Here is a 12,179-nt window from a genome sequence, read left to right on the forward strand (position 1 = left end):
ATTTCCAGAGAGAGAACAGAATTGTTTGGCAAGAGGTATAGCTTTCCTGGCTCCAATCTGCCAAATGTCTATAGTCTTCCCTGCCCAACCCTGAGTAGTTCCAAATGAAAATGTCCCTTGGTAGTACCTCCCTAGCTGAGAACCATGGCTGTATTCAGCCATTCCCGATGAGTGGACATCTGGGTTGTTTGACAAATTTTTGTGATTACTAACAATGCTGTAATTAACATTCTTGTATATCTCTCTTTGCATATTTGGAGGTGTTTTTGAGGATAAATCACTAAACTGGAAACTCCAGGTCAAAGCAATACATTTCATAATCTTATGATATATTATTTTAACTGATAAAGAATTAAGTCATGTGAAACAAGTCAAGCCCTGAGGAGAGAAATCCACACTTCAAAGCGAATGAACTATGTGACAATGCTATTTTTAATGACAGCAAACATTTTATTTAGCAATTGTTATGTGCCTATGTGCCAGGCATAATGGCAAGCATTTTGGACCTATTATTTTACTTAATCATTAAATAATTTCCTTAAAAAAGGTAGCTAGTAAAAATGCTGAAATGGAGAAAGAAAAAATACCTTGGTATTCATGGTGAAATTGCGATAAACAGTCTGGGCTCCGTAAAGGAAAGCATCTCCATCATTGGTGAGGCAGCCGTCTACATAACCATGGGCATTGAGATAAGCACACATGGCTTCAGCTTCCCCAGCAGCCTGGACCCAGGGAATTCCTAAGCATTCCAGCATATCAAGACACTGAAAAGAAAAAGTAGGTGCAAGAAATCTAAGAACATTTTTCATTGCTGTTTTTTTGGTGTTTAACTTATTTCTACATTAGAAATATTATTATAAGTAGGTGTTTTACAAATTATGATATTTAAGGAACCATTGGAAATTTGAACAATGAATACTTTATAGCTTTAAAAAATGACTGTTAAACTTTTAAGTATGATAGTAAAAATTGTATTATGGCTATGTTTTTATTAATTTTTAGGAGTCCTTATGTTTTAGTCAAAGGTACTGAAATACTGAGAGTGAAACAATATTATGTTTGAGAATGGGCAGCAGGGGAATGGATGGAAGGATAGATGAAATGAGATTGGCCAAGACTTGATAACTGTTTCAGGTTGATGATGGGTTACTTCTGTATTGATTTAAAATTTTCTGTAATGAAAAAGTCAACATTTTTAATGTCAATTAAAAAGTAACCAATACTTAATTTTAAAAAGTAAATTTAAAAATCCTTTCAAAAAACATAATATTCAGCTTTCATTGTTTTGTTCAGTGTTATCTCAAGATCCTGGAAATATTTTTAAATAATTAATAATTAATCACATTAAGATTTATATTGATAAAACCAAGAATTCTTCTCAAAGGAGCAACTCAATCAGAGTTCTTCCAGAGAAGATACTATTAAACATTTTAACTTGAGGCCGTAAAGTTCTCTTCTTTTCCTCATAGTACCTCTGTACAGTGAAACTCTCCTATTGTGAGAAGCCACACAGGGGTCAGTTGATGTGCTCCTGGGGAGTCAGATGTCTGTGCAGGAAGTTTATATCAATTCACTAATGCATAAATAATCTTCTGTGAGTTTTCTTTGGGTTAGAATTTAACCCAGCCAAGCAGCTTGTAGTTTAGCCTTACAACCTGGTGCATTCTTTCTTGTCATTTATCATTCTTGCATTTTATCATTGAGGAATACTGGGTATGGTGAGGAAGAGAGGCTACTTGTAGTTTCTAGAGATTGATAGAATAAATATCATCTTTTATTTTAACTGATTAATTGCTTACACATTATGTTACATAATACAATCCTCTGCCATATGTTGCCCAAGGTGGACAAGGTTCAAAAAGAAAAAGTACTATGTTGAAAAAAAAGGGTACTTCTCAGGACTCTGGGCAGGTGACTTCAGGGGACAGTTACAGGTATTGCTTCACTGCAACATGATTGTTGCTTTAACCTTCCTTTATAAGAAGTATCCCTTCATAATAAAAGAGTTTGAAAGTTATTTCAAAATCTTGTGTCATTTGTCATTCTAAATCTTTTCAAAACCCAGCATAGAATTTGTGATGAGGCTGGTTGCAAATTTCCCTACCCTCAAGTCTGTCATAGAGGGTGGTATTGGAAGAAGACTAATTTGTGCTTTCCTGCTTGGTCCTAAAAGATGGCCGTGGATTAGGAGGAAGTAGGGCCTAGCAACGGACGGTGCTGAAACAGGAAAATGAATAATGGGCAAACAACTCTCAACTGACACAAAAAATTTAAGAACACCACAATTACTGGGATAAAGAAATGGGAATGGAGCAATTTTCTCAAGAAGAGATGGACATCTTTTTGCCTTATATCTGCTTTTACTGCCCTAAGTATGTGGACCATGGACATTTCCAGGAACTGACTATAAGAGAAAAATTACAATTCAGTACAGATATTTTATTCAGCTATTGATAGTCATTAAGGTGGCATAACAATTAATTGAAAACTATTTTCTAAAAAAAATCACATAAGAATAAAAAATAGGTATTTAAGAGAAAATGATTGTTATACAGTGTCTTTTACAATAAATGAAAATTTTAAGCAAAATTTAAAAGAAAAACAGGGATATGAATTAAAAGCAAATATGATAAAAAGTTTATATCCTTAACATATAAAGAAGTTTAACAAAAGAAAAAATTAAAACCTTGAAAGACAAGAGGGACAAGGACATGATGGCCACTGTTCACTGAGGTACAAAAACTAAGTTAAATGTTTTTCCTCACCAATAAAATACCAACACATATTAAACATATATGTATTTAAAAATGTTATATAGACAAAGAAATATTTTTTTGCATATTAAATAATACAAAAATAAACCTCCTACTATCCAATGATCTGTGGGTACACTGAAATTGCTTATCTCATATCTGAACTAGTAGAAAGAAAGTAATAGCTATAAAAGTTGGCAAGAGCTATAAAATGATTCCTAAACTTTGGTCTATCCATCCCACTTTGGGTAATTTTATTTTAAAATCCAAAATCAGAATAAAAAGCAATTACACAAAAAATGTTCATTTGAATTTTTGCTTATACTAGAGTTGAAAGGCAAACAATACATAAACATGGACAATGATTCCCTACCTTTATATATATTGCACAACCATTACAGGTATGAATTTGAATAGAATGTGGCAACAGAGAATTATGGGTAGGATATGTTAAATGAAAAGTACAAGATAAAAATTATTTGTACACTATTATGGCAAATTCTAAAAAATACATTTGAAAAAGAGGCAAATGATAGTAGCTTCAAATTGTTTTAGTTATATATTTTATTTTAGTATAGATTTTGCCTCTTAACTTTTCTGAAAATATATACATTTTATAGGTGATATATAAATATATCAAAATACAAACAATAAGTACTTTAAAAAATTGCAGAGCCCTAAGGGAAGCCAAACATGTATTCTATATACAAACTATTATTAGTTTTGAATGAGTGAAGTATGGATGGGATCTCTATTATGGGAGTTCATTAAGTACTAAAATATCATAAAAAGGCAACATGTATCAAGTCTCTACTACGTACTAGTTGCTTTAGATATTAGACATTTACATTTTTTTTTGTAGTTTTCACCACAATCCTACAAAGTATAGTATCCTCATTTCACAGAGTAGGAAATGAGGCAGATATAAGTTAAAGATCTTACTCAACATCTGAGAGTTAAGATCTAGATGCCAAAGCTACTTGAACTTGGGCCAGTTTCACTCCAAAATATAAACTCTCTTCTCTATCCACATTGACCTTCTATTTATAGGAAGGTTAGAGAGTATTAAAGATGATTCATAACCTTTATCAGAATAAAATGTACTCTCTAATTAAAATCAGAATTATTGAAATCAGATCTCACCTCTCTTAAAACTGATTTAAAATGTGATCTTCCTGTTCTCTGAGGCCATGTTTTTCCCGAAGGCCCATACCGCATCTGATTCCTTTTGCTTATAACATCAGCTTTCAGCCTTGGCGGTTCCCCTTCCATAACAAACACTAGTTTCACATCCATTAGCGTTAAATATGAGATACGAAAAAATAAGTTTCTGAAATATAAAAACGAGTAATACATTAATCATATATTGATAGCAAAAGTCAACATAGCAGTATGACATAATGGCAAGAACATTAGACAAGTATAAAAAAGGTGATATGCAGCAACATTTTATTTATTAAGGTTTTATCTTAAGTGAAGTAAGAAATCACTGAATGTTTTTAAGCAAGGGAGATTTATGATTATTCTAATTGCTGTGTGGAAAGTGCTCTGGAGGGGGACAAAAGCTGAGGCAGGGACACTGGTGAAGAAGGCGTTTCAGCAGTACAGATGAGAGATGATGTAGGCATACACTGAGGTGGGGCCTCTGGACACCAAGAGAAGTTTATGAACAGAGGGTCTTCTTTGGAAGTAGCAACTGGCAAGACTTCCTGATAGATTGGATGTGGGGAGGGTAAAACAGGCAGAATGTCCCCAATATTTCTGGGTTTCAGTCACCAAAGCTCCCAGTGGATATGTTAAGAAGGCAGCTAATTATATGAATTATATAATTCAAATAGCTCAAAGGGTAAAGAGGTACAAATTTGTGAGTCATCAACATAGAGATGGCAGATCTAGTCAATATAGTAATATTTTAAAATATCAAAATGTAAAATAACAACAAAAGAAATAAAGTGGAAACAAAGCCAAGACATTGACTGTTTATGCGCCTATATTTATATTCTAAAAACTTTTACTGTACCTGAGGTGGGGCTTCATGACTGTTCCGATCATTTTTTTGACTGTCTGTGCTTCACAAACCCAGAGACTCAGATCAACTGCAATGGTTTTCCCACCAAGACTATGCAGGTGGCTGTGTTGCTTAACAGGCTCCAGAATTTGCCACAAGTCATTCACTCCCATCCTGGTGATTATCTGCTGTTATTTGAACACATTTAAAAAAAAAATTGTTCAGAGACACAGAAGCTCAAAACAAGAATTCAAACAATACATTATGAACTTACTTAGGATAATTAATAGATGGAGGATTCTCCTTATTAGCTTTTCAGAATGAATGAAGAACACCAGAAACAATAACAATGAGGTAATTAATCACTAGCTATGAATAGATGCAAGTAATAGATTAAACATTGTGTACAGATTGCAGCATGCTAAATTTGTCCTTAAAATCCACTCGTCACCAAAGATGGATTTCTTTACAGTACTGATAGTTATTTTTAAATTTAATATAACCGAAATGTCAATGGTCCCCTTGTCCCTTCTCCTTCTGCCCTCTATGTTCTCTTTAGCAGTGCCTGAGAAGAAAATTTTTTACCTGGTTACATTAATATTGCATGAAATTTGGAAAATAAAAGGAAAAAAATCACCAAAAGTATATGGTGCTAATTGGCTTTGTTCCAGCTAAGAATAAGGGCTAACAAATGCAGAGATTGGTAGAAAACCCAGAGTTGCTGTAAATCATATTTGTCTTCCTGAGAATTTACTTTTTGATTTGTATACCTAGAGAATAGGACTCATCCTCTATCACAATTAGGAAAACAGAAAAACAAAAGCAAGGAACCATGCAAGCAGGCAAACTAAAGAAAAAAACCAAGGGAATATTTAAGGAAAAGTGACAGAAAAGTGGGGGTACAGAGAAGATGGAGAGCTGGAGGAATTTGGAATTATCTATTTAAAAGAGCACTGGCTTTTTAAATTGCAAGGTCACGCATGTTCATTGTGGAAAAACAAAAGTCTTTTAAAAGAAAAAAGTTTAAATCACCTGTAGTTCATTACTCAAAGAAAACTAATGCTAAACTCTTTGCTACATGCATGACATTCTATAAACAAAATTGGCTTAAACTCTGCTATTGTCACCTGCTTGGGTATTTTCTATAGACCAGTGTTTCCTTATTAAACACTTCTATCTGTTTTTCCTTTACTTTGTTATTAATTGATAAAAACATTATATAGCATTTGCAACGAAGATTCTGTCTGACTATACATATATAACCCAGATTATCATCATCTTAATAATGATCTTAACTCATCCGCAAAACCCAAGGTAGGATATGAAAAAATACTAAGTCAAAAGGCTTTCCCCATGCAAAATGCAAAACCAATGCAAAACCATTTGAAATAAAAAGTACAGTATTGTCTGTTCCTTTAACAAAATCTATAGTAAGAGCAAAATTTCTCAAATTTTACATGGTTAAAAAAGAAAATAAATGCTGTTAATGTCGCTGTCATTTTCTCTGCATTTTCCTGAATCTTAATTTCATAATGTGGCCAGTGTCACCATAAGTACTGTTTTGTGCACTCATTTTTATGAAGAACTGTACAAATATTTGCTGATGAGTTGTTACCAGCAGACTCTAGAACAGGGTCCTCCATTCTCTTCATGTACTCAAAGAATTTAACATGGAGACTTAGGAGTATGCAAGCAAGCAGTGCACTTTATTAAAGAAGTGAGGACACAAACACCTTGATAGACCAAGATGAGCTGCTTCAAGAGAGTCAGCTCAGAGAAGAATCAGGGTAGCTCCTATTAAAGGGAGCAAAAATGTTTATTCACTAGTAATTAGGACACCTAGCATGAGTAGGGAGGCAATTAGCACATGCGCAGTTGGATTACATACATAAATGTAATTACATACACGTATGCAATGTCACTCATGTAGCATTAGTATATAAAATCTCCACTCAGGGGTGGGAAATTCAGTACTATAACAAGGAAAAGGCAACTATGGACACCTAATTTTCCTTATGTGTATGTCACAAGTTGTTTGTGGCTTGGTCCATTGATTACTTAACCAAGGGTTTTCTAAACCTAGGACATAGTGGCTAAAAAACTTGTTAAAACAATAGGTTGATATGAAAAACAAGACCTACTGGAACCTTAGTTGATGGTTGAGTCACAAGGCATTTTGTCAGGACTTAGGTATGTGGAGTTGGATTGGTCTCTCCATTTGTTTTCTACTTATCTCATTATCACTTTACTAAGAAAAATACACAAATTTAAAAGCAAAGAACAAAAAGCATTAGTAGTTCATGGTGCCTTATCACTAAAACCATACATTTTACATTAGGAAGCCCCACCAGTTGAATGTGGCACTGTGGCATAGATTCAGTTAAGATTTCGTCTCTGTTCATGTGAAAACTTAGTTAATTCTGGATAAAGAGTGAGGATACATATATTTTCTAAGGCATTTTTATGAAAGTGTTAAGTGTTCAGCATCAGAACACATAAAATTCAGGAATAAGAAGTTTGAGGAGGAAGTTCTGGATAGTTTTGCTTTCCTTTTACTTGTGACTCAAGCTGGGTACTGGAATGGATTACTCTTAAGAAAATTAGGCAGTTTCTCCCCCTGGAGGCACATTATCATAATTGATCTCATTTTAAATGAGACCCTGACCCTAGCTGTCAAAATTTTAACTGCTGGTTATCTTCTAATTCAGTAATAGCTCTCCTAGGAATGTAAGATATGCTCTTAGCTGTGTGCAGATACCCACAGTAGCATTGTTTATAATAGTAAGACAATGAAAAAAGAACCAAATATCTGTTAATGGAGATCTATTTTTAAGTAAATTATGGTATGGCCAAACAGTGGAATAGACAACATAGCAAATAAAAAAATGGGTTCGATCTCTATGTACTGATAAACAGTCTCCATGTTTTTAAATGAAAACAGGTACAAAATAGGTTATATATCAGGGATGGGGAGAATTATGCTTCAAAGTAATATCCCTTTGTGTTAATTTAAGCAATCATATGCATTTATTACCAAAAAAAGTTTTAAAAAATGTCCTATCTGGAAGGGGTTGGGGAAATAAACTAGAAATCTTCAGATGGCTTGTGTCTTGGCTAACTAGTAAGTGACCAAATATGGATATAGTTCATGGGTCAGAATAAAAAGTAATGTTCTGGTAGGGCTGGGGAGGCACCAGCTGCCGCGCGGGGAGGAGGCCGTGGCCGCAGCTTGAGGGAGGCCCTGGCCCTTCTGTGCCTGTGTCTGGCAGAGCCGGTGTGAGACGAAGAGACAGTCCCTTTCCTGCCGCCTGGGTAATCAAGAGTTTTGGCCAGACCCTTGAGACAGAGAGAGAAGCCAGACGAAAAGCACAGACTATGGCACTGAAACAGATTAATAAGGAACTTAGTGATTTGGCCCGTGACCCTCCAGCACAATGTTCTGCAGGTCCAGTTGGAGACGATATGTTTCATTGGCAAGCCACAATTATGGGACAGCCCATATCAAGGCGGTGTATTCTTTTTGACAATTCATTTTCCTACAGACTACCCCTTCAAACCACCTAAGGTTGCATTTACAAGACTTTATCATTCAAATATTAACAGTAATGGCATTTGTCTCGATATTCTAAGATCACAGTGGTCTCCTGCTTTAAATATTTCTAAAGTTCTTCTATCCATTTGTTCACTGCTGTGTCATCCAAACCCAGATGACCCCCTAGTGCCAGAGACTGCACGGATCTATAAGACAAAGATAAGTACAACAGAATATCTCGGGAATGGACTCAGAAGTATGCCATGTGATGCTACCTTAAAGTCAGAATAACCTGCATTATAGCTGAAATAAACCTTAAATTACTGTTCCTTTTTTGATTTTCTTATCCGGCTGCTCCCCCATCAGACCTCATCTTTTTTAATTTTATTTTTTGTTTACCTCCCTCCATTCATTCACATGCTCATCTGAGAAGACTTACTAAGTTCTTCCAGCTTTGGACAATAACTGCTTTTAGAAACTGTAAAGTAGTTACAAGAGAACAGTTGCCCAAGATTCAGAATTTTTAAAAAAATGGAGCATGTGTATTATGTGGCCAATGTCTTCACCACTAAAACCATTCCTCACTGCTCTAACATGCTGAAGAACTCACCTGAGGGGGAGGGAGATGGATGCTCAGTTGTCACATCAAAGGAAGCATTACTCTAGCATCCATTCTTGTTTAAGCCTTCCACTGTTAGATTTGAGGTTGTGATATACTTTATGCTCATAACTGATGTGGCTGGAGAATTGGTATTGAATTTATAGCATCAGCAGAACAGAAAATGTGATGTATCTTATGCATGTCAATAAAGGAATGACCTGTTCTTGTTCTACAGAGAATGGAAATTGGAAGTCAAATACCCTTTGTATTCCAAATTAGGGTCTCAAAACATTTTGTAATTTTCATTTAAATTGTTAGGAGGCTTGGAGCTATTAGTTAATCTTCTAATACACTGTTTAATATAGCACTGAATAAATTATGCAAGTTGTCAATGGATGAGTGATCAACTAATAGCTCTGCTAGTAATTGATTTTTCTTCAATAAAGTTGCATAAACGAAAAAATTAAAAAAATTACAAAAAAGTAATTTTCTACAAATTTATGAGTACCTGATATCAAATATGACTTCAGTGTGGCTTTTTAAGGGATGAGAGATTCACATTTTCTGGTTTCCCTCATGCTGCATAGGAACTAGTTATGTGGTCTTAGGCAAAGCATATTGTTTCCATGGCCCTTCCAGCTCTAAGGTTCAATCCTTCCTATCATGTCTCTAATGCTTCATTACATAAGTTGACTACATATATATAAATAATAGTAATTAATGAAGACTGTCACCAAGTGCAGTGTTGTTTATGATGGCACACAAACACACATTCATGTATAGGACTGTGATACAACCCGTATTCCTTCTGAGGGTTGTGGCAAAAATTAGAGACACTGATGAAGTACTCTTGATTTTAATGAACTGTAGTCTAAATATTTCAAGCACATTAGGAACATTTTGTTAAGACTTTAATGGAATATGATGAACTGGGGCAACCATGCCTGGGAACAGATAAGGCCAGAACTGATTCTGTTAATATATTGATTCCCAAAGATTGGATCCCCTAAGAAACAGAATGCTTTTAACTGAGCCCATAAATACTATCTTTAATATAATATGATCATTATACTTAAAAGTTAATTCTTCATATTAATTGTCAGAAATAAACTTGGCTTAAGGAATGAGCATCCATGATTATGTTACAGAACAACTACCAACTTGTGGGTGAACAGATATCAACAATGTCGACCTAGAACATCTATTTTGGCTACTCCTTCATTGAAATGTGAGCAGACTATGAAGCTATAACAATGGCTACTTATAAAAAATGTCTCTTTCATTACCAATCTTTTTGGTCATATTTTAAGCAACTCAAGTCTTTTCGACCACTTTGGTACCTTAACCTACAGTCCCTGTATTGACCAAAATGGACTTGAGAAATGTTAGTTTCTCCTGTTCCCCATGCACACTCCTATGAGCATGAAAGAAATATTGCTACTGTGAAATATGCTTTTCTCCTGACTTTTTTCTCTGAATGATAGGAATCAAGGAAACATTTTTATAGGAGGTAGCCTCTATGACATGCCCCAGTGAATCTTTTTTTCCCTTAAAAAATTATTAATGAATTTCTATTAGACCTTCTTGAATTAGTGTTAAGACTTTATACAGCCTTTACTACTTTTAACTAAACAATAACAGATTAGAACTATGCTAAGCAAAAATATCTAAATGATTGGGGGTAGACATGGAATTGGAAAATGAGCAGAAAGATTTATAGGAAGAATATTTTCAGGGTCAGAGGCCAACTACGCTGGAAGGAACATTATTGCTGAGCCCCTTTAAAGACTCTATGACCTTTTCTTCATTCTCCCTAATATGATTTATCCCCACTACATTTGACATCTCCCCAAGCACTTGACTAGAACATCTAGTTTTCTACTTTAGATGCATAATATGCATCTAAATCCTGTTTCTACCACCTCTCCTCAAAACTGTTCTAGTCTTTCCCTAATACCCAGTTGCTTAGGCCAAAAACCTAGGACTCATTCTTGATTCTTTGCTTTACTCATTTCCCAACAGCAACTTGATTAGCAGTCTTCTATTCCAAAATACATCTTAAGTCCCCATTTCTAATGACACTCCCCTAGTATTGCCTGTATATAACTGTCAGTCTCCCAACTGGCATTCCTGCTTCTACTTTTTACTGTCCTCCACTCCCACACAATTACTCTCCCCACAGAAGACAGTGTTTAAAAACTGAAAATATATTAAAATCATCATCTTTCTGGTAATGGGTAGTGGATTTCCTTAAAGTGACATAACTTGTTTGTCACTAATTTACTTCTTTATTTACGCTGCTACCTCATAGCCAGTTATAAATGCAAAAAATGTTAATTTTGTTTAATTACATAAGCATTCTAAGTGTAACATTATTTTAACATACTATTTCAGGATTATCTTTAGCAGATCCACCATCTAAGTTGTTTCAGATAAAAATGCATGCTTCTTTTGAAAGTCATTCATTTAAATGGAATAGTAAAGGTCTACCCCAATAGTTCTGAAAGGGCAAAATTATGTGAAATGTATGTTTTCTGAAAAATAACACTGTGACATTTTAACAATGCAGTTTATCCAAAAGGTCTAGTTGCATGATGTTTTCCTTTTCTTGTCACTTTCTTTACACCAGCACTTCCTCTGAAGTGACATTAACTAGAAATGGTAAGACTGTAAAAGCACACTAGGTTCCAAAAGGGACAGATGCACCAGCTTTTAAGATATTCAAGTACAACTACATTCAAAGATAGAACAGATGGTTCTGGCATGAGGTCATGATCAAGCTGATGAGGTTACCTGAGAACAGTTCAGCATTAAGTAAAATTTAACTACATAATATTAAACTCACAGAGAATAATGCATAACTTATTTTTTTATTTTTTGGTATCATTAATGTACAATTACATGAGCAACATTATGGTTACTAGACTCCCCCTATTATCAAGTCCCCATTCTTGCTCATTTTTTAACACGATGTAATTTGAAGTTTTTGAGGTATGGGATTCAGTGCATCTTTGCTCAGATCTTTTGTAATGTAATAATTTCATTGTCAATATGATCATTAAATCAATATACATTGTATATAAAGAGTCTCCTACCATCTTCACAACTCTGAGGAGTGAGCATGACACACGAATACTTATGTGAATTAACAAAGTCAGAGCAAGCCATAGCAAATAACTTTAAAACCTAGTAGTGGCTTCAGTTTATTTAGTGAAAGAGCACTGGACTTGGGAAAGGAAACCTAGGATTTTGGTCTTGGATATGGCACTGATTAGCTGTATGGTC

General features: G+C 34.7%; 1 protein-coding gene and 1 pseudogene across 2 annotated transcripts in view; one reads left to right on the plus strand and one right to left on the minus strand.

Moving 5' to 3' along the window:
* GEN1 (GEN1 Holliday junction 5' flap endonuclease) overlaps window positions 1-12,179 on the minus strand; it is a 33,604-nt gene that overhangs the window by 19,348 nt on the left and 2,077 nt on the right. For both annotated transcript variants that reach the window (XM_073216262.1, XM_017649892.3), the window contains exons 2-4: window positions 4,774-4,949; window positions 3,897-4,083; window positions 588-764 (exon numbers count right to left, since the gene is read on the minus strand). In XM_073216262.1, coding sequence (XP_073072363.1) covers window positions 588-764; window positions 3,897-4,083; window positions 4,774-4,934 — 525 coding nt within the window. In that variant the 5' untranslated portion in view covers window positions 4,935-4,949. The remainder of the gene's footprint in view (window positions 1-587; window positions 765-3,896; window positions 4,084-4,773; window positions 4,950-12,179) is intronic.
* On the plus strand, window positions 8,107-8,853 carry LOC108390683 (ubiquitin-conjugating enzyme E2 D3 pseudogene; annotated as a pseudogene).

This window comes from Manis javanica, chromosome 1 (genome assembly GCF_040802235.1).
Source record: "Manis javanica isolate MJ-LG chromosome 1, MJ_LKY, whole genome shotgun sequence".
In the NCBI taxonomy this organism is placed as follows: domain Eukaryota; kingdom Metazoa; phylum Chordata; class Mammalia; order Pholidota; family Manidae; genus Manis; species Manis javanica.